The 23980-nt window shown below is 40.2% G+C and overlaps 1 protein-coding gene across 1 annotated transcript; it reads right to left on the reverse strand.

The window, feature by feature from the left end:
* Nucleotides 1-19842: 19842 nt before the first annotated feature.
* LOC130873257 (ferritin light chain 1) lies at nucleotides 19843-20716 on the reverse strand. Its single transcript, XM_057767963.1, has one exon. The coding sequence runs from the start codon at nucleotides 20526-20528 to the stop codon at nucleotides 19998-20000; it is 531 nt and encodes a 176-aa protein (XP_057623946.1). The 5' UTR covers nucleotides 20529-20716; the 3' UTR covers nucleotides 19843-19997.
* Nucleotides 20717-23980: the final 3264 nt, after the last annotated feature.

Here is a 23980-nt window from a genome sequence, read left to right on the forward strand (position 1 = left end):
AAGCAGAGTGTGCAAGTTCAGGCTTGTAATCCTAGCTCTGAGAGCCAGAGACAGGAGGATGGGCATGGTTATGTAGTAAGACGCTGTGCAGTAAAAGAAAGTCCATAAATAAGACAGAAGAAAAATCTCCTGAGGTCTTTTCAACTGAAGTTTTACCTCTTAAAATAGAATCTGCAAAGGAGATCTAACAGCAGATGTTAGATGTCCATCTAACAGCAGATGATCACACCCCAATCCAGACCCCCTAGAAAACTAGGATCATCATTTCTGTCAATTCATATACTCAGAGAACTTTGAAAAGCACTGATTTAAGAGAATCTAAACTAGCTGGGCAGCAGTGGTTCAGGCCTTTAGTCCCAGCACTCTGGAGGCAGAGGCAGGAAGATCTCTATGAGTGTAAGGCCAGTCTGGTCTACAGAGCTCGTACCAGGACAAACTCCACAGAAAAACCCTGTCTTGAAAAACCATAAAAGAGTGAGCAAGGTGTGTGTGTGTGTGGAGAGGGGGGGGGAGGGAGGAAGGGAGGGAGGGAGGGAGAGAGAGAGAGAAAGAGAGAGAGAGAGAGAAAATCTAAATTTGCATTGGGAAAATTCTCAACAATTAAAATAGGCTCCCTGGGGCCAGCAAGACAGCTGAGCTGATAAAGAGTGTGGAACACAAGCCTGCAACCTGAGTTCTAACCCTGGAAGCACAGAAAGCTGAAAGGAGACGACAACTCCACAAAGTTGTCCTCCAACCATCTATCTCTCCAGCTCATTATAAGAAATCTGACGCACAGGAAAACATGATTTTTAAGTCACAAAATTTGTGTTTAAGGACATAATATATTCAAAAATATTAACAGACCTTTCTGATTTTTCTCTTGACAAATACTACTGACAATCGTTTGAGGGTTTTTGTTTCAGAAGTAGTCTTTAAAATTCAATCGAAGCGTTATTGAGAAGTCTGCAAGATGAAAGAAAGAATGCTGATTTAAAATTTGTAATTCAAATGTATGTTTCTTTAAATCCTAAAGTTCTGTCAATTGGAATGTAAGTTAAAGATATAAGATTCAATAGCTTTTTACACTTCAGAGTAGTGTAGTTAAGAGATTTGAGGTTATAAGTCACAAGGATCTGGCTGTCACTCAGTAGCTGCAAATTGCTACCAGCTATTTAAAGTCCCCTCAATTACCTTTTTGTGTGTGATACTCACCTTTAACAGATGAGCCATCTCTCCAACCACATCCCCTTGTCTGCAATGGAAAACATAGCATCCACTTCGTTGGATATTTTGAACATTAAATTAGGTAATTTCTCAGTACACTCATCCTTTCATGCACTTGACCGTAGCTAAAGAATGTGATCCAGAGGCTATTGTAAGATAACCATTGCTTTACAGAAACTTAGCAGCATCTGTGTAGACGGCACAATAGAAAAAGACATCTTTGTACAGTAGCTGCATCCTGTGACCTACATAAGCAAAGACCTGAAAATATTTCATGTTCTTAGAAAGGAAAACTGAATTAATAAGTCAGATAACCTCAAATTGATTTATAGGCTACTTAATATTACAAAACCATTGCTTTAAATAGTTTAAAAAATATCATGAAACAAAATTTATATCACACAGCTATACATTGTATTTCTATTTCCTTTTCTAAATAATTTCATGAGAATTTTATGTCTGAATATTACATTCTTTTAAACAAAAAGAAGAAGCTAGGTGGTGGTGGCACATGCCTTTAAATCCCAGCACTTGGGAGGAGAGGCAGGCGAATCTCTGAGTTTGGGGCCAGTCTGGTCTACAGAGTTCCAGGACAGCCAAGACTACACAGAGAAACCCTGCCTCGAATAACTAACTAAACAAACAAGCAAACAAATACCTTTGAGGACAAAAATTATAAAAATGGAATGACTGCTGTGCAGGACACATTGGTGTTAAGGCTTTTTGTATGAACAAAAAGATTTAAGCCAATTTCTAGTCCAAAAGAATATGAGAATGATGGGTCCTTTAAATTTGTACCAGCATTTGGTATTTTCACTCCTGAAATATGAAATGGAGTAACAAAAGAGGAACTTGATTGCATCTCATAGTGATAAGCTTTTAAAGTCATCTAATGATGTTAGACTTTCTTTCTTTCTTTCTTTCTTTCTTTCTTTCTTTCTTTCTTTCTTTCTTTCTTTCTTTTTTGAGGCAGGGTTTTTCTGTAGCTTTGGAGCCTGTCCTGGGACTTACTCTTGTAGACCAGATAGAGATCCGCCTGCGTCTGCTTCCTGAGTGCTCGGATTAAAGGCATGCATTACCACCACCCTGATGTAGACTCTTATTAATATGTGTTAATTTCTGTGTAAGTAATTCTCTTCCAATTTTATTAAGGCATTTTTATGGCACTAACAATATTAATAATCAACTTATGCTTCAAGTTAATATTTAATAGTTTTATATTAAATATTTAATAGTATTTAATAGTAGGTCTATTTTCCTTACTTTTATGTTTGTCTCTTGAGTATGACTGTAGTTTTGGAATAAGAGAAACTAATTATTTTTGGTCCTGGGGATTGAAGTCAAGCTTCATGCATGTTAGGCAAGTCTACCATTTCTAGGAAAGAAATTGTAATTTTTGAGGATCAAATTTATCAAGTCTTTTGTTGTGCATGAACCATTTTACTGATTCAATTTTAGAATGTTTTTAACTTGCCAAACATCTTTATTACTTTAATTTCATGTTTTTTATGTTTGGAATTTTTCTACTTAGTTTTTAGGTTCATATAACATGCAACTTGCTGAAAGGATGGGAGGTGCCAGATGTGAGCACCGACTGCTTTAGACACAGGAGACACTTCCTGGAATCATGGGGTGAGTAATCGCTACCATGTACTTTTCAAAGTAATATTTTTAAATTTCTCCAAACTATATTTTAATGTTTTGTGTGTTATATCTTTCCTCATAATTACTTTTCATTTTAAAAACCTATTTTTTTCTGTTTATTCACCTAGTTTGGGGAAAACGTTAAAGACATAAATGTATAATGATATAGAAAACTAAATATAACAATGTTTGTAAAAATAAATTTGAACGTAAGAGTTTGAAATGTGCAAAAACATTTAGTCTTTCTTTGGATAAAAAAATATGATTTTTTAAAATTTTTCTTTTATGGTACATGTCCTGATTCATAAGCATGTTGTATGACTAGAAAAGGGCAACTTGGAAAACGCAGAAAGAAATGTGTACTGACTTCTACATGGTTCTGCTTTTCTGCCCATGTGAAGGCTATAAAGAATAGTGATAGCCATTTTATAATTCTTCCCCGGCCACCTGCGCAGAATAAGACTCCTAGATGTGGAGTTGATAGCATCACATACCCATCAACAAACCTTTACGCGGAGACACGTAAAGGTTTGGGGGTTTTAACCCGGCACGTTTAAAATCTATCTGCGACTTCTCTTCGTGGAGCATTTCATAGATCATTTCACAATTAAGTGGTGATAAATGCTAGGACTGGGGGAAGAGACCAAATTCTAATTGTGAATCCCATTTTATTTTATTCAAATCAACACCTTTTTCTAATGTTTGTCTTTTAAATTCATTGTTAAGTCACTCATTAGAAGAAAATTATGTAAACTATACAGAAATATAAAAACTTTTAATGCTTACAGAACAACAAAAAGCTTCTAGTCATGGGGAGTCCAAGAACACCGCTGAGTGAAAACGGAAATGTCAGGAGCTATTAAGAAAGAAACGAGAGGACTGGAGCTCTTCCCCCGGGAATGCTCCTGGACTACAGCAACCATTAACAGGCAATCGCCTTCCAGGGGTAATTATGTTAGAATATTTACATTTGTACTAAATGAGCACCAGCAGAAAGTGCATTGCCATCAGTAATGGGTGAGCTTGCTACAACACAACCTCGCTTCAGCCAGGAAACATTGCATGCCAAAGAATGCCTTTTCCCTAAGTAAATTTTAATATTTTATGAGATAATTGTTCATTTATATGTCTCATTTGGCAGATAGAACTTTTTCCATCACGCCATTCCGAGAGAAAAGTTACACTAATTGCAGGAAGTTTGGAATTCATCATGCTGGAATAGACAAGCTATTATGCGTATTACAGTTTGTTATTTTGAACCTCACTGATTTAAGGCCTTGAGATGGTTCAAATCCAACTGGGCTGTTGCTTTCCTTAGAGCTATCATGAAAGGAAATGTTTGCTATGCAAATTAATATCATGAGTGAGACTCTCCTAAGAGACAAAAACAATTTGGAGATTTCAACTGTGGGACACAGATGAATTTCTCATGATGAAGTGAAGGGAGGAAGGAGAGGATATGGCCACAGGGGTGGGGGAGAGCAAAGGTAAGACTACTATGTACTATGTAAGCTTCTGCTTGGAGAACTGCAGTGTGGGCTACAGAAATGGATGGACCGAAAAGATCACAGCTAGGGCACAGGCTGTCTGTGCACAGAGGGCATCCACTATAAGAGCAGGAGGCAGTTGCCTAGGGTGCTGCCTAATATGGACAGTGGAAGATCTTGGCCTCAAGCCCAGCTCTGCACGGTTTCATAAATACACCATACACATGTAAATTTCACCATACTTTTGCAAATGGCACATCTTATTTGAGTGCATTCAAACCAGAGTCACATTACTATAATCATATTTTACTTAGAAAAAAAATACAGATTCTGTACAAGCCGGTTGTAAAATAGGAAGAGTGCACCACGAGAATACCCGAAGTGGCCAGCAGTGATGCAGTTGTTGTTCGACAAGAGATTCTGGTGACAAAGGGAGGAGAATCTATAGAACTTGACCCTGTGGGTGTTTTCAAATTTAGCTGTTATTCAGGAAACTACTCAAGCATATGCACCACAAAATAGCATAATAAATCTCTACGTTATCGCCAAGTGAAAACAATTCTGACTATTTTGGTGGCACAGACTTAATTTAAAGTGATGCTGTGGAGTGTAACTGTTTCTTCTATCACAGTATCACAGACACAAGCCCAATCAACAGAAGAATGAATTGCAGGATTAGCAAATTTAAAATCAAGAAGAAAAAAATCCTTCACAGTATTCCAAGAGGAGAAAAACCTGCTGAAGTTGATAGGAAACTAACATTCTAGATCTAAATAATAGAGCAAATGGTACATGAACTTGTAAATAGAACACATCCTATGCTCACTCTACACTCACAAAAATATTAGAAAGGAGAAAAAATAGATTAATCAACCTTCATGGGCTCAAAATTAAAGGGAAAAAAGAAACAATATGTATCTGCTTTCCAAAGAGTAAAAGAGAACCCCGTTGGTTGTGTAATGAGCGAATCAGAAACAAGAGGTGATTGATAAAGTTGTGTTGCAGATGCAAAAAGAAGCAGAGTGAAACAACTCAGAAATATCTAAAGGTAACTATGTAAATGAGAGAAATGTGAAAAGGAGACAGAAAGGCCTGGGAGCAAAGGTATTCCAGCAGCATAACCATGCCCAGAGTCTCTGAGGTCTTGCTCTCTAGTGCCCTTTCCTGAAAGAAGGAAACTGGCCATTCTAGCAGGAATGGATGGGTGACTGCTGAGCTTGAGCCAGCTCAGCAGAGGATAGAACACAGGTCTGAAACTCTGGGATATGCCAGAAAACGAGTGGGTCAAAAAGCAGGCAATTCTAGAAAAGAGGAGGAAGAAGAGGGGAACAGAGAGGAAGAAGCAGAGGAGAGGAGGGAGCGATGGGATTCTGTATGTGTCACCAAAGACAAGGAAGCTGGGCTGAAGGGGGCCCCAGTTACTCAATATGGGACAATTTGAGCACTAAAATAACTAAGCATAGTAATTAATATAAATCATATTTATAGGAACCCATAAGATTGTATCAATAACACACATATACCAGTCCATAAACACACACACACACATACACCGATCTGTAAGCACACACAGATCCAAAGAGGGGATAGTTAATACAGTAAAATGCTAGTGCTGACTGTTGAGAATGGGGAGGGCATGCTGGAGACGTGGTTATTATTTTGAAGTCATGATTCAGGACTAAAACAGGCAAACGATCAATGTATTTAACTCTGTGTGGAGCAAGGTATTTGCATGGCTTAAAGTGTCTCCACATGGATTCCTTCATAGCTGCCAAAATAAAAACTACTGTGTAGCAGGAGGGGGGTGGGCAGGGAGACAGCACCTTGAACAGATAATAAAAATTAATACCACTGACACCAACAGCATGGGAACAAAGGATCGAGTGGGGAGGGGGTTGGATATGTGGTTGGGGGAGGGAATGTGGGGAGAGACAACTAGAATTGAGTGGAATTTGAGGGGTGGTATGAAAATTTAGTACAGGGGAAACTTACTAAAATAGATGAAAGTGAACTAAATGAAGTCTCCAAACAATGAGAAAAATGGGGTTCTAATTGGCCATCTCTTGTCATCAAACATAGCTTCCAATACTGGGACTGGGTGACATCCAGCTGAATTGTTGACCAAAGGAGTCTCATGAAAATCCCCAAACAACCCAGGCTGTTTTTAAGACAATAGGTTGCCCTGCACAAACTGACAGCAAGATTCCTTGGCTGAACAATACCCGCACATTGAACATGGAGAGGTGTTGCTGGTGCCTACATGGAGCCTTTACCCTCGTGTTCTAGTGTCTTTGGCACAGGAAAGAGAGGTGCTTTGCAGAAGACCAAAGGAGCAATATAAACATTAACCAAGGCATAGAGATTCTGATTGCAGGGTATGTAGCACATATCTGCAAGGCAGAAGGATTGCAATTTTGAAGCTAGCCTGGCTTATATATCAAGATCCCATCTCAGAAACAAAAAAAGGGGGGGGGGACAAAAGAGTCTGACTGATGAGCCTATGAGATTTAGATTAGAATATTTTAAATTTTAATTCAGATGTATAATTAGCAGTTTTTAATTGCAAGGAAGAGAAAATACAACCTAAAATGGTCTAAAATAGCATTATCCAACACTAACTGAATATAAATTACATGTGTGATTAAAACTTAAAATATATGCAAGGTTGGCTGGCCCACAAGTTTTCAGGAATCCTCTAGTCTCTGCCTTCCACCTCCCTGCACAATTGTTGAGATTGCAGATGCTCACATTACATGTCTGACTTTTACACATTTCTAGGGATTTGAACTCAGGTCCTTACACTTACATGGCAAATGGGTTTGCTTTGATCTGTCTTCCCAGCCCCTGGTGTGTGTGTGTGTGTGTGTGTGTGTGTGTGTGTGTGTGTGTGTGTGTTATTGTTTGAATGTTTTTTGGTATCCTCAGCAGTTCATATGTTAGAAGTTCGGTCTTATGCTGAGAAAGGTGGTGGACTCTTTCTCATGTGAATTTATGCATCAGTGGGAGGGACTCGGTCTTTTTAATTATTAAAACAACTCTTTCAGGGCCTCCTGGGCTTCCATAGGAGTTATTAGAAAAGCATTCTCAACTCTTGATGTGCTTTATAACTCTTTTTTTCAAGTGCCAATCTCTTCCCCTCCCACATGTTCCCAGTCTTGGGGTGTTGTCTATAATGAGTTCCTTATTGAGTTTCTCCCTAGAACAGAAATAATGGGCCATCCCTTGAACCTCCAGAACTGTGAGCTACATAGATAGCTTTGTCTTATAAAGTTATCCTGCCTCAGATGTTTCATTACATTATGTAAAATGAAATAATATATTATCACAAGTTTTTAAATTATAAAACAGTGTATGAGCATATTCATCAATTAAAAAGCAGTACTACTAATTTAAAAATCCAAACAACTTGGAACTGCTTTGAACTGTAGTTATTCTCCACTCTACATTCTTGAAAGCAAGCATGCATACAAATAAACCACCATAATGATTTTACAGCATTTGACTTGATTGAAGAAAATATTTTCGGATTTGTTTCACTGTCATTCCAAAGATGACCAAGCTGGCTTCTCTCTTGCATTCTGACATTAAATTGTCCTTCACACACAAGATCTGTAGACGGAATGGGCCTGTGTGTTAGTGTATACAGTTTCCAAACCCTTTTTTTATTCATTCAAAACACTTGTGCTCCTGACATAAATTGAATTAGTATGATTCTGCCTGTGTAGGGAATTTAAGCTAAAAAATAGAGGTGGTTTGGTTCATAGTACTGAAGGTTTGAGCAGGTGCCAGCATCAGCCAGTGACCTACATAAAGACATGAAAATGGGAGGCGCAGGGAAGGAGAGCTTGAGAGGATCACAGAAAAGGAGCTGAGATTGAAGGGAAACTGTCAAACAATGTTCTTGTTTCTATTAGGCCTGGTTATTCCCTGCAATTATTTCTGTGGTATTATTCCTTATTTGTACAATACTCCTTTTCATTAGAGTTATTAGGCTTAATGCATGTTACTATAAGTTATCACAGGTTCAGAGCAAGACAATTGTGTGGCTTGTTTTGTTAGAAATACTCTCAAAATCAGGACAAAACCATTTTATTTGTATATACTAATAATGATGTTTTCTGTTGTATATGGCACATTAATATGTATTTCTAAAATTACTAGTATCTGCTATGTTACGATTTTACTTGTTAATTTATATGTATAGAAAGCTGTCTTAGTCGGGGTTTCTACTGCTGTGAAAAACAACATGACCAATAGTAACATGGGGAGGAAAGGATTTAGTTCATGTTACAACTTGTAGTCCAGTATCCAGGGAAATCAAGGTAGGAACTAAAGACAGGAACGTAGAGACAGAAACTGAAGCAAAGGTACAGACGAACACTGCTTACTGGCTTGTTCCTCATGCTTGCTCAGACTGCTTTCCTTTTTTTTTTTTTTAAATATTTATTTATTTATGATGTATACAATATTCTGTCTGTGTGTATGTCTGCAGGCCAGAAGAGGGCACCAGACCTCATTACAGATGGTTGTGAGCCACCATGTGGTTGCCGGGAATTGAACTCAGGACCTTTGGAAGAGCAGGCAATGCTCTTAACCACTGAGCCATCTCTCCAGCCCTCAGCCTGCTTTCTTATACAGCCCAGGATCACCTGCCCAAGAGTGGCACCACTCACAATGGGATGGGTATTCAAACGTCAATTATTAACCAAGAAAATATTCCATAGACTTGCCTACAGATAGTCTTATGGAGGCATTTTATCAATTAAGATTCCCTCTTCACAGATATGTCTGGGTTTGTGTCAAGTTGATAAAAACCAATCAGCACAACTACATCCATATATTTTATTTATTCATATATACAACATAAGGATATATGTGTATATGTAACTTATGTGTGTGCATGTGCACCTATCACCAAGGTCCTGGTCTCTGTCTTCATACTGTCGGGGTTCAGACCCTAGATCTGTCACTTACTTACTAAGTGTAGCACTTTGGGAAATTATTAGGATCTCTAAACTTCCTTTATTCTTGAAATGGTGATAATGATAATTTTTGCCTTGTAAGGTTATTACATAATAAAATATTTCAAAATTGTAAACATAGCATAAAAGTTTTACTATCTAAGATTAATTTCACTTCAGGTTCCTTTAAATAATTTTTCAGTTATTAAACAAATTAACACCTATTTGACCCACTAGTTCACACATCTAGAGAATTCTAGATAGAGGTGTATTCTCCAGATACTTAGGCCTAAGATGATAGAGCAGTCAGAGGCCTGGAAATGTGCCAGAATGATAGTCAGCTACGGTGGCTTCAATGTGATGCCCTCCATAGTCTCAGGCATCTGAATCTTTGATCCCTACCTGTGATGCTATCTGAGTAGGATTAGAGGGTGTGTCCTTACTGGGGGAGGTGTGTCACTGGAACATTCAAAGTCATATACCATTCCTAGTTTAGTCTCTGCTTCCTGCTTGTGGCTAGAGATGCGAGTTCTCAGCTCTTCCTGCTTCTCGGCTGCGTTTGATTCTCCTCCCTCTGGAACTGTAGCTCCAAAGAAACTTTCTTTTCTAAACTGCCTTGGAGTTTGATCACAGCAAGGGAAAAGTAAGTAATCTGCCTGCTCAATGTTGATTTTCTAGTATTGGCTAAGAGATCATCGTTATTAAACCTTATCTCCTTTTCTGGTAGGCACACACACCCTGACCCACATACCCACTCATTCACTCACACCTCGGAACTCAGGAATTCAAGAAGAAAGAGTCTAGACTTTATCCCCAGCATAATGAGAAAAGGTCAGCTTCGCCCAGACACCGTCTCCAGTTTACTTCAGAAGGGAAATGAACTCTACTTCCTGGCGGCTAGGGGATGAGTGGCCTCTGCCATATGCTGCTCCCGTCAAGCTCTTCTGCCCCACCACAGCCTCCTAGAAACAACACTCAAGAGCTATACATGGAAACATCTGAAACCAGGAACCAAAACTAATAATTCCTCCCTAAGAAAAGAAAAATAATAGCTGAAGGATCTTAGGTGATGTTGTCATAGGAGAACCAGCCATAAAGTTTAGTTTAGCAAAGAGAGCAGTCCTTTCGTACTAGTAGTGAGACTGTTGTTCTCTGAAATGCTTCCTGGGAAAAGCATCAGCTGTCAAAGCTGTCAGATCACAGTCACAGTTTTCCCTGAAGGAGGATGACCTTGTTGTTCCTGCACCCAAACACGTTCTATTTAATATGGTTGCCCTTTATGGACATCAGAAGTTTCAAGTTCCCTTTCATTAGCAAATGTGCCAGTAGATTATGTCAAACAATGGCTATGTGATGGTCCACAAGGCTAATTTAACTTATTCTGAGTAGTTCAAGAGAGAGAGAATGACTGGTTGCTTACAGTAGCTAATCTTTCATTTCCAACTTAGAATGCTCCTTCCGAGTGCTTACTCCACGCTTGGCCACAAATGGGATATCTATGTCCTACACCCTCCCCGACAGCTCAGGGTTAGTTGTAAGGAGGGGACAGAAAGATTGCAAGAACTGCAGGTCTGGAGTGAAACAGTGTCTTCTGGGCACAAGATTGCTATACTGACAAATTCATAGTAATTGTGGCTGCATGCCCAAGACCTGTACAAGATCAAACTAGCCAACATTCAGCATGGAGGGGGGGAAGAGCTCACTAACTCCCTCTCCTAGCTGAGGAGCCATTGACAATTGGTGGATTCTATGGGAGAAAGAGAGAGAGTCAGTTTTCTTTAAGGGTATGGTCCCTGGTAGGTCAAACACACTCCAGTTGATGTTTCTCCACACAGCACAAATTTATCAGCAATTATTAAGAAAAAAGAGGATATGAAGTTGGAGAGTATAAGGACTAGAGAAGGGTTCTGGGAAAAGGTGCAGAAGGAATTGAGGTGAACATGCATGTTTGAAATTATTAAAGAATTAATGAGAATATACTATAGCATCCTCTGTATTTTTAAAAATATATTTAATTTAAACTTTCACTTAAATAACCATATGTAGCTAATGGATAGCAATCCAGTGAGAACTTTAAGCATTCCTCTTGTTTTTACATGAGTTCAGAAAAGTTATCTATAAGAGATAAAATAAAGAATAAAATTCAGACCTTGTGAGTACTTAAAAATAATACTGTTTGCACTGTGTCATGTGGTATTACTATGTGTATAGTTATAAGGAAAATAAGCCATATATATAGTATAGTATATTTATAATATATAGTATATTATATGCTTCTGAGAACAACATTTTTTCTAGTTCACAGATGTTTTCCAGGTGGCTCAAAAGGTGATGGTACATATTAGGTGCTTATGAAATAATATTAAAAAAAGAATGCATGGGAAAGGACTACAAGGTGTCAAACCTATCAACTAGTGAGTAGTTAAACCTAGCTGTAACCTGGAGGACATCGGAGCAAATACTTATAGGTATGCATATATATATACATATAAAAAATAATACGTATATTATTTTTTAAGTAAGCTTATAAAATAACATGTTTCCCAATGGCTTTTTCAATTTTCTAATCCATTTTTCATGCTATTGACCTTCTTACAGTTGAATAATTATGTTTTGAGCTGCCTCATTATTGAGAAGCTTTGTTTGCTTGTCCATTTTCTTCCTTTTTATTTTTATTCTTTTGCTTTTTCTCTCATCCTTCATAAAATTCTTCCTCATTCATTTCCCTTTCATTTTAAAAGCTAAAAGATTAAAAGTTATTTAACCTTTCATCTCCTTTGTTTTCCCCTTTCTCTTCCTCTTTCCTTTATCTATTTCCTTTGCTAGTTCCATTTATCCGAAATAATTTTAATTTTATAGCACACTTCACACGAGCTTTGTCATTTTCTGGTTATTCTCATTGATGATGGGTCGGTGGCTTTGAACTGACTATAAATTCATGTCTTGTATAGGTTGATACTGCTGCTGTTGTAACAGTTCATTTTTGGTTCACCAAGTGGTAAGGGTTTAACCATGATCAACACCCTTAATGAGGTAGCTCATTAAGAATCCCAAGTAAACTTAGATGAGAAAGTCAAACCAACAGACAAACAGGTTGAATTATGGAAATATCAGAGATGTGAAAAAAAAGAGCATGGTTCTTCAAAAAAAAAAAATGTGTAGTCCCCTAAAATTACTGGCCAGTTAATAGGCTCATAAACTGAACAGACAGTTCTCAAAAGAAGAGACATAAATAGCCAATAAAACTGTCAGGCAGTGGTGGCGCACACCTTTAATCCCAGCACTTGAGAGGCGGAGGCAGGCAGATCTCTGTGAGTTTGCGGCCAGCCTGGTCTACAAGAGCTTGTTCCAGGACAGGCCCGGAAGCTACAGAGAAACTATGTCTCAAAAAACAAAAACAAAACCAAACAAACAAAGAACTGTAAAGTGTTTAATATCCTGAGCCACCAGGAAAAAAATGAAAATTAAAACTACATTGAGATTCCATATAACACAAGTCATCAAGGAAACGTTTTATTTCTTTCATCCCTCCCTGCCATCACCATGATGTGTAAAAAGACCCTGGCCAAACTCTCCAGAGCGTCAACAATGCAGAGAAGTAAACCAAATGTCAAGCCCTCGTCAGCCCGTGCCCCAAAGTCATTATCCGGTTCCTACCTGTGATGATGCCGCCCGGTCACAGTGGGGAACTGACAACCACTGATGATCACCTAGCTGGGGAAGATCATGGTGAATCTCACATGCAGGCTTAACAACGATAGAAAGATCAACCCTAAAATCACTGTGCAGCTCAAAGACCTAGGGAAACAGAAGAATAATCTACAACCAGCCTGTCAGTTTGGCTTCATTGTATGACAGCTTCAGCAGACATTATGGGTCATGAAGAAGCAAGAGAAAAACATGTAGGAGGGAAAATGTCGGGGTTCTTTATCTAGAAATGTAAAATGCATGTGTAAATACATATGTGTATGGGGGTGGAAAAAATAGCAACCAAGGCTGAAGAGGAGGTGGGGCAAGCTGAAAGGTTAGCCCCTGCCGATGGGAGTGCAAACTGAGGCATATCCTGGAATTCAGGGCACAATGTTCTCAAGAACTGACAGCAGTTCTGCCATAGGACCCAGCTCTTATGATTGCCTGAGACCACTGGGAAAAGACAACCAGACTCAATACATACTGTAAGAAGCCAAATTTATTAAAAACTGCTAGCAGGGTTGCAGTCTCTAAACCAAACAGAGACATGCCTGCACAAAGCAGGCGGAGGAAAGGCTTTTAAAGGTAAAACCCACAACTACTCCACTTCTGGGGAATTTACAAATAGGTGAGGAACTGCCTCACTTCCCCTGCACACAGTGAAAAGTGAGTTTACAGAAGCCAGAGCCAGGAGCGAATCATTTCACAACAGTTACACAGTCCTGGAGAGGAAGGGAGGGAGTCGGGGTTTTCAGGACTTTCGGTCAGAGGTCATCAGCTAGGAAAGTGGGTGCCTGGTACAAACTGGAGTTTACTTACCCATCATACCAGCTATACCACCTTTGGGCATATACTCTAGGGACTCTATCCTACTCATAGGGGTGTGTGCACATCTTCTTCCTGCAAGGACATAGTATCATTCATCGACTAATGAATGAATAGTGAAAATAGGGTCCATATACAGAATTGAATATTATTCAGTTATAAGGGAAAAAAGGAAGTTATGAGAATTTCAGAAAAAAATGGATAGAACTGGAAACTATCATATTGAGTGCTGTGGTGTAAATGTGAAAAGCTCCCCCATAGACCCATGTGTTGGAACACTTGATCCGCAGCTGATGGCCATGCTATTTGGGAAGGCTAGGGAGCTTTTAGGAGGTGCAGCCTTGCTGGAGGAAATATGTCACTGGATGGAGGGCTTTTGGAGTTTATAGCCTGGCCTCACATGTTTTCCTGTTCTCTCCCTCTCTCTCTCTCCCTCTCTGTTCCTCCTCTTTTGTCTTCCTTCCTTCCTCCTTCCTGTGTGAAAGTTATGGCTCCGCTGCTTGATCCTGCCGCTGTGCCATCCCCTCTTACCATAGCCTCCTTACTCTAGCCCTCTGAACCATAAAAATCAACCTTTCCTTAAGTTGCTTTTGGTTATAGTGTTTTACCACAACACCAGAAAAGTAACTATTACAGAGATTTAATTTAAAAATAAAATGTGTACTATATATTTGTTTTTAATGTTCCTTGAAAAATACACAAGAGGTTTACAGGGCGGAATCTTCTTAACATCCAAGATGGCAGTAGAATACTGCATTGTGTGTGAGGGACTAGAGACACGCTGTAGTAGGGTAGAGACGGGGCCCCGCTGCCTCTGCTGTCCTGTTGAAGGAGCGTCTCGTCCCTTAGGCTCTCCTGGAACTGCTGCTACTCCTTGCTTAGTAGCATCTTCTTATCATCTGGGTTTTGGGGTTTTTTCTCTTTTGATTCTGAAAGTTATTAGAACATAAATTCCCACTTAGGTTAATGAAATTGTATTTCCCTGACAGAAGAACAAGGAATAAATGGATTTTTTTTCTGCATAGGAGAAAATGATATTGAGCCTACTCAAGAAGGGAAGAATACATTCAATTAAGACAAACTGGTTTTGTCTCTATTTTTCTCTCTGCACAAAAGGAAAAAAATCTTCGCTTTTGGAATGATTTGTGTTATTTTCCTCAGCATTAGAGAATGCAGCTGATGAATGTTACATGCTTAACTCTGAATTTCTAAGAGAGTCTCCGTTCTCTTGGACTGTGGGAAATAAAATTCCTTCTTTTTAAAAAACATGTGTTCAGCATCAATTAGGCCTCTCGGTGACCTTTATGCTTGGCAGAAAAAATGTTAATAATATAAAACAATGCTGTATTTTATCCAATTTTTAGGTTTTGAACATTTTAAATTGGTTCATACTTTCCTGGATTTGGAAATTCTGACTTTTACTGTGTCTGTGATCTTTTATTAGAACATTAATTCTCAGGAAATGGAGCATATACTTTGTGATTTATCATTTATCAGATGCACATTTTGTGTGTGTATGTGTGTGTGTGTGAATGACTGTGTGTGTCTATTCTTGTTCGTGTGTTTGTGGAGATTGGAGAGCATCCTCAGTATCTTCCCCTAGGACTACTCCCCATGTATTTCCAGAGACAGTATGTCTTACTGAACCTGGGACGTGTCATTTGTCACACCTGTCTGACCTGAAAGCCCTGAGCCTTGTCTCTCTCAGTCTACCTCTGGCACTGAGGTTACAGGCTCCTGCCACTGTGTCTGGCTTTTATGTTAGTCCTGGGGACTTGAACTCAGGTCCTCATGCTTGCTCACACAGCAATTGCTTTACCCCCTAAGCCATTGCCTCAGCCCAGATGCCATGAACACTGCAGAACAGAGTCTTAATAGCAAATTCATAACTTATTTGTTATTAAACTATACAAGTTGTGATTGGAGCTACTGTACTAAAGATTTTGGAAGAAGGATAACCCTTGTGTGGGATTGCTATGGATGGTGCATTTGTTCAGCACCTGTACCAGCATAGTGAGTGTCTGTTGGGTACTATCATCCTCATGAGAAGGAGCAATGCCAGTCCATACTTACAAGCACCCTTTGGAAGTAAGGCATTATCCCCTGCTGAGTGAGATTCGTTGGTGCTGTACAAACATGTACAGAAATCCAGTTCTCCTCTCTCAGTCTCTAGACTTTTTGAGAAATCTAGAGAACACCTAGCTGGAGTTCCTGCAGCTGTCCTCCTGACTTTCCTGGTGCTGTTCCCACTAGTATTCTGTTAGGAGCTGCAGACCCTCATACCCTGAACTTTCTATGACCCCTTTCCTTTTCTGTGCTTATTGCTGCTCTTCGCATGAAACCGTCATGAGTTCCTGATAACAAGGAAGTGGTTCTGGTGGGCTTGCCGTGGAAAATCCCCAGGGCTAGGGCGTGGCCACTAGTCAAGGAGAGCACTATGTAAGATGCCTGGGAACATAATAAAATTGACGTTCTTGCTTCAAAAGTGACCCACGTCTCTGTGTTCTTTAATCCCCAGACCCTTGCCCGACCACAGTTCCAGGTGGTGCAGGTGCCACAGAATCCTTCCTGGAGACAGATTTCTCATGCCTTGCCTATGTTTTTCACATTCCTGTAGTCAGTACTAAACAAAGTGAGTGTCCTACTAACATTAGCTTTTGGGTGAGAAAGATAGAAAGGAATAGTGGGGTGAGACTGGAAGCACTGCCTTCCTCCCAGAATCCAATATTCATCTTAGAGCAACCTTCCTTCTGAGAGCGTCTCAGGAATATCAGAGGAATGTATCTTGGCTACTCTTGACATTAAACACCTGAGGCTTGGAATACAATTACATCCATTTGATAAATATCTTATATGTAGCCAAAGCCCAGGACTTTTTTTTAACACCCCAAAACTGTCTTATTTAAATGAGCAAGCTGAGATCTCTACCACAATTTTAGCTTTTAAAACTTAGCTGGTGTCTCAACTGTGTTATCATTTCATTTCTCAACTGTGTTATCATATTTATGACTTCAATGTCTGTATTCTATTGTCCCAAACTCATTTGTGTTCATTAGCTTTCTCATGGTCTTTGTTTTGCACTGCTCTGACAAACTACCTGAGGCTGGGTAATTTATAAAGAACAAAAATTTATTCTTGTCATTTAGGAGGCTGTGAAATCCAAGATTAAAGCGGCAGGAGAATTAGCTGTTTGGTAAAAATGGCATTCTCCAAAGAGGAGGAAACCTGTATCCTTACATGTTAGAAAACAGAAGGGCTGGTGGTTACTCAGAACTTTTGCCACTGTGACAAAATCCCTGTCATAAACCATTAATGGGAAGAATTATTTATTGTGCATCTGGATCACAAGTTTCAGTTCACAGTCTTGGTTCCATCAACTCCAGACCTTGGGAACATAAGGCAGTGGTTACTCATATCCTGGCAGTCAAGAAGCAAAGAGTGAGAAATGGATGGGGGCCTGGTTTAATCTTCAAAAGCATGCCAAGTTCTGTGAGGATGACCCTGAACTTCTGATCTTCTTGTATCTGCCTTTCCTAGTGCTAGGATAACAGGGGTTGTGCTGCCATGCCCAGTTTTTACAAGAATAGTAGCCAGGGCTGTGTGCATATTGGGCAAGGGCTTTACCGAGTTAAATCCCAAGCTTTCCTTTATAGCACAAGTTGTTGGGACGTTCCCCCACCCCGAATCTTTATAGACTAGATTAATCAGCTGCCGTGTGGCTGAGTTTCTCCTTGATGCATTAATTCTTCCTATTGAGCTTAGCAACGAGTTTCCCACTGGAACTCCATGAAGACCTTTGTAGCCACATACAAAGTATTCTTTGATATCACTCAGTTTACAGTATTTGCTGAGCATCAAATACATGCTAGAGTAACTATATCCTCTCCTTGTTTTTATAGCCTATTTATTTAGAAAGGAGTTTCTTCTGAGAGTCAACTCATGACATCCTTTCCAGTGTCTGAACCCTTATTTCCCAATAGCTCATAGTTAGAACTTTGAAGTTTGAAATCTTACTGTTGCTCCTTTCCACGATACATTACTAATTGTTAGGAAACTAAAGTCATGACTGCTGTGACGGTGCACACCTCAAATCTCAGTGCTCAGGAGACAGAGGCAGGAGGATCTCTGTGAGTTTGAAGTCAGCCTGGTCTATGTAGCAAGTCCTGGAGCTAGTGAGAGCCTGTCTCAAACAAAACAGTCAGAAACCTGAAGTCAGAGTTTATTCCACGTGGTTATTTTCTGTAGCATCTGTAGCAGAGCCAGACTAATAGCGATTGATTATTTTCTGATTTTATTGAAACCTTAGTTTTTCCCAAAGTAAGCCCAGTTTTAGAAAGAACCTTATGAGGTAGAACATAGATAGGTGACATTCATTGATCTTAACTACTTTGCTACAGTCTATGATGTTCACATTTCTTAACCAAAATGAGATCTTGCGGGGCTGGAGAGATGGCTCCATGGTTAAGAGCACCTCTTCCAGCGATCGTGAGTTCAATTCCCAGCAACCACATGGTGGCTCACAATCATCTATAATGAGATCTGGTACCCTCTTCTGGCCTGCAGGCATACATGCAGACAGAACACTGTATATATAATAAATACATCTTTTTTAAATAGAGATTTTTGGCAGGGGAAGGGTTTGAGACAGGGTTTCTCTGTGTAGCTTTTGAAGTTGTCCTGGAACTAGTTCTTGTAGACCAGGCTGGCCTCAAACCCATGGAGATCCGCCTGCATCTACCTTCTGAGTCCTGGGATTTAAGGCGTGCACCACCACTGCCTGGCAAAAAAAAAAAAAAAAAAAAAAAAAAAAAAAATGAGATCTTGCTAAATGAATTTTGTAAGTTTGACATTACATGAGTTATTTCTTTGTTCCCCATGCTCTTTTAAAATACTGTAACACTTATCTATATAAGCTCAGTTTATGTTACAGAAAAATGACAGTGTGAGACAATGAATCTTCAGAAAATGATTGCTGGATTATATGTGTGGAATCTGATAAAGTAATAATAGCATTCCTACGAAAGAGAAAATGGCCAAGAATGCCAGTGAGAATAAAGAACCATCAATATGCTAATGGAAAAAAATGTTCAGATTAGGGTGGAAGTTGTCTACCATATTTCCAGTATTATTTAAAATTTCACTAGTCTGAGACTAGTGTGTGGGGATACACACACTGATGAAACAAAAACCAGAGACGAATGCTCTCACATATGAATGAAGTCAGTGCTGCAACTGAAGGTAATTTGTGTATCGGCGCACTCCGGAGAGACAGATCAGTATGAGAGATGTACAGCCATGCACAGTATAACAACTGCATATGCAATGGCAACCCCCTAGGATTATGCTGTTGTTAAACCATAGGCCACCTACCATACATACTGGAATTGACTCACATGGTCAGGGAGGCTGGGAAGTCCCCTGGCAGGCCGTCTGTGAGCTGGAGTACCTTGGATTCTAGCAGATTGACTCAGTGTAACTCCGAAGACCTCTGAACCAAGGAAGCTGATGATATGATCATCAGCCTGAAGCCAAAAGCCTGAGACTCCAGGGAAGAGGCTAGTGGTGTGAGCTCTAGTGTCCAAAAGTCCGAATCCCACGTTCTACCATCCAAAGATGAGCGAGGAGGACAGTATTCAGCCCCTGGGAAGACAAACGTAGTTCCCTGCTCTCCAATTCCCTGGCTGACCAGGGGCTGCATGCCACACTAAAGCAGACGTGCCCTATTGGGTTTTCAGCAGTCACCTCTGGAAATATCCTAGACAAGCCTAGTGTCTTCCCACACTTCAGCTCTTCCCTACTTTATTCAAACTGATGCCTTCAGTTAACCATCTTGGTATAAAGGAATGGGTAATTTAATAAATAATACCAGAGATTAGTTTTTGATATGTTTCTATGCCATAAACAAAACCAATTTTTGATTATATACATGCAATTTTTTAAATTACTAAAGAAAATACAGATATTTATTTTTGTGACATATATTACAAAAAATTTCTTTTTTCTTTTTTCTTTTTTTTTTTTTTTTTTGCTGTTTCAAAAGGCTTTATTTTTACTTGGTACAAGACTTGAGAGGGGCTCCAGGGCGTTACAAAGCTGCCTAGTGGCTTCTTGGGAGGTTCGAGTGAAGGTCCTGAGGCGGGCTGGTGCAGAGCAGAGGTGGGAGCCCCTTGGAAGGAGAGGCCTCCTAGTCATGCTTGAGAGTGAGCCGCTCAAAGAGGTACTCGCCCAGAGACGCCTGGGGCCCAGTAGCCAACCTGCGGAGGTTGGTCAGGTGGTTGCCCATCTTCTTGATGACCTTCACCTCCTTATCCAGGAAGTGGTTTTCAAGGAAGTCACAGAGATGAGGATCTGTGCGGGCAGAGCCCAGGGAATGAAGATCCAAGAGGGCCTGGTTCAAGTTCTTCTCCAAGGCCAGGGCAGCTTCCATGGCCTCCTGGGTTTTACCCCACTCATCTTGAGATGGCTTCTGCACATCCTGAAAGAGTGCACGGCCTCCGCGATCGTTCTGCAACTTGAGGAGACGCTCGGCGCCCTCGCGCTTCTCCTCTGCCAATTCACGAAAGAAGTGGCCTACACCCTCCAGAGCCACGTCATCCCGGTCAAAATAGTAGCCCAGCGAGAGGTAGGTATAGGAGGCCCGCAAATGCAGGTTGACCAGGCGGTTCACAGCAGCCTCCACTTCGGTGGAATAATTCTGACGAATTTGGGAGGTCATGGTTGAGACGTAGTCTGGAGCTACCCGCAAAGAGACGGTGCTGGCTGGTCCTGGGAGCTGAAGGCGGCTAGGTGATGGTCCCGGAGGCTGCGGCTGCAGATGAGGAGCGGTGGAAGCTAACAAAGGGAGGCCCCGGGTCTGTTCCGTCCAAACACTGTTGAAGCAAGACACAGATCCACGGGATCTCCGAAGGCTGCTGCGGTTTTTTTGGTTTTTTTGAGACAGGGTTTCTCTGTGGCTTTGGAGCCTGTCCTGGAACTATCTCTGTAGACCAGGCTGGTCTCGAACTCACAGAGATCCGACTGCCTCTGCCTCCCGAGTGCTGGGATTAAAGGTGTGCACCACCATCGCCCGGCTTACAAAAAATTTCTTAAGTCAAGTACACAGACAGAATCCATAAAGAATAAGATAAATACAAGTTTATTGAAATAAGGCATTTAGGTATACATTATTAAAAAGAAAAAAGATGAAAAGAAAAGGCCTACAATGAAAAGTTAAAGAATTCCAGATGAGGTGGCCCAGCCAGCAGGGGCAGTGGCTGTCAAGACAGTCAACCCCCCTTCCATCTGAAAGGCTACATGGGGCAAGTAGAGAAGTGACACATGCAAACTGCCCTCCAGCCTCCACAGGTGAAACATGGCATGCGTGTGCTCCCAAAAAAACAAATAAAGTCATTACACATAATTGAAGAGAATGGTTCCTGACTGAAGAGAACAGGATACAGTGAAACAGATGTTGGTGCCCAGTCAGGTATACAGAAGAGGAGGGCAGCAATATCGCAGTATTCTTTTTTTTTTAATGAATTTTCATTTTATTTTGTTATAATAAGAATTTTATTTTTGTATGTTTATGGTAAGATTTTTTGTTCCAATGCCAGAAAGCAAACGTAAGCAACCTTATTTTAATTTTTAACTATGTTCATATGTATGCATATATAATGTATGTATGTGTGTGGGTTTGTGTGTGTACTGTTGACAAATTGGAAATAAAGCTAGCTGTTGTTGTGTAATAGATGCTAAATTGGATAACTGCATTTCTGACTTATATCCCGAGTCTGCAGTAGACCAGCTTACCTGTACTGTTTAGGTGCTGACCTAGTCTAGTCACTTCGAGGACAGTACCTGCTTGGTTCCAGCAACCATATGCAAGAATATATCTGCTCTTTGCATCTTTATCTCCATTTGTGTGGAATTTAACCCAGATTGCACAAAGTTAGCCATCAACAGGAAGTGCTGAAAGTCGAACTCTGCTTGGAAAAAAAAAATGAAGCTGATACTGTGTGTAAATTGGGAGAGTTCCACTCTGTTTATGTTGAGTGCTGATGCCCTCCCTACATGCTTACAATTTTAGAATGGCATCAAGAAAGAACACCCCTTTCTCTTCTTTTATCCCCAATCTCCCTACATTAAGTATCTTTAGGAACATATGGTATTTCCAAGAAAAAGCCAAGTGAATATCTGAAACATTAATGTGCCATCCTGCTATCCTGACGGGAATAGAGAAACCGGGAATCCAACAAGCTCCTAACACAACAACTGTTGCTGCCAACTCCCGTATCCAGTAAGAATCATCACGTAGGAGAAAGAGGGCTGGGGACGAGGCAGACAGATGGCGGGTGTGAGTCAAAACACTCTGGGGTGCTAGTTCATTTCGAAGTGCTCTGCCTTACTGCTGGAGAGACCGGATGTACGAAACCACCTCAAGGAGAAAAGACTAGAAACCCACATCATCAAAATAGATAAAGGAAGGCATCCAAAATTAGAAACCAAATTCTATGGGACCGCTTTTTGATCATTCTTTGGTCCACTTGATGAGGCCTCCCTGCGGTTCCCGGGGACACAAGAGGTGTCTGTTCTCTGTACTTTATGCCCATCTGACCAGGGACCACCTGTTTAGAAGGTTACCTGGTCTCATTGCTGCAGAGCAGTGATCCAAGGCCAAGAACTAAGACATTAACCACATCCTTACCTGGCAAGCAATCCGCACAGTTTTCCACCTCACTGTTCAGTTCCTAGAGGGGAAGGGGGAGTGACCAAATCTAACTTTTAGGTGCAAGACACTAGCCGGGGATGGGGGCGGGGTATGTGTTCTCCTATTTGCATAACTGCTTTACATATTGCAAACAAACAGAATGAGATGAATGCACATGTAGTTTTAGAGACGGGCCCTAGGTGGAGCCTCAGTACTGGCGGCGACAAATGGAAGAACAAATTGAAAATAAAATAAATCAAGTCCTTTAAAATTTCCATAAGTAACTGTAGCATCTTATGGAGTGATCTGTTTGACGTTGCTTCAGCACGGCGGACATCGAGCTATAGCACAGATGCTTTGTTTGTTAGGGATGGCTCTCAGGAGAGCATGCTCAGTCATAGACAATGAAGACACATGACGCCATCCTGTCTCAGAGCAGCGAGAATAGGTGAAAAGAACCTTCATCTGTCAGCAGTCTCCCGAGCATCCCTCTTTCCTATGGGACATGAACAAATTTATTTATTAGCATAAAGAATATTTTACCTCAAGCCGGGAGGTGGTGGCACACACCTTTAATCCCAGCACGCGAGAGGCAGAGGCAGGTGATCACTGCAAGTTCGAGGCCAGCCTGAGCTACAAGAGCTAGGTTCAGGACAGGCTCAATAGCTACAGCAAAACCCTGTCTTGAAAAACAAGACAAAAAAGAAGAAATAATCAGAATTATTTTAAGATGATTTATCTTTATTAAATTATAAACACACTAAACCTGAGTAATTTTTTTCCTATTTGCATTATGTTTTGTTAGTCACCACTGCCAAAAACTTCAAACACTTTATTATTTTTCGTTATATTGACATATAACTGACAAGTAAAAATTGCATACACTCAAGGTGTATAATGTAATGATTTGATGTAATCTGACGCCTGTAGACACTGTGAAATTATTGCCATCATCAAATTAATTAGGACAGCCATCCACAGATACCATATTTTGGCAAATTACTTCTTAGATCTTGAAACTTCGCTTTAAGAAATTTATATAATAATACATAAACATGAAGACATAATTATATTCATTGTGCTATGTAAACATAAAATGAAGATTTTCATGACTTCACACAATAATGCTGACTGGGAAAGTAGGAAAGCTGAGAACATCTTGCCTAATCCCGAGTCGTTCACAAGCAGGGTCTTCTGAGTCTGTAGTTAAAATCCAGGGCATTCTTACAGAGTTTTAATTGAATTTTCTTAACTTTTCTATCACAAATTAATTTTTTCCTTTGATTTTAGAAAATATTGTGTTTTGGTGGCTGACTGTGATGGTGTATGCCTGCTGTCCCAGCTAGTCAGGAGGCTGAGGCAGGAGGATCACTTGAGCTGAAGAGTTCAAAGTCAGCCTGGACAACATAGTAGACCCTATTTCAAAGTAACAATATAATATTATTGAAGTTAACAAATTTTGAGTAGTTCTCAAATTTTGC

Source organism: Chionomys nivalis, chromosome 4, assembly GCF_950005125.1.
Source record: "Chionomys nivalis chromosome 4, mChiNiv1.1, whole genome shotgun sequence".
Classification (NCBI taxonomy): domain Eukaryota; kingdom Metazoa; phylum Chordata; class Mammalia; order Rodentia; family Cricetidae; genus Chionomys; species Chionomys nivalis.

What these genes read in the sequence shown, in the direction of transcription:
- LOC130873257 (XM_057767963.1), bottom strand. Translation starts at nt 20,528, where the DNA reads ATGACCTCCCAAATTCGTCAGAATTATTCCACCGAAGTGGAGGCTGCT.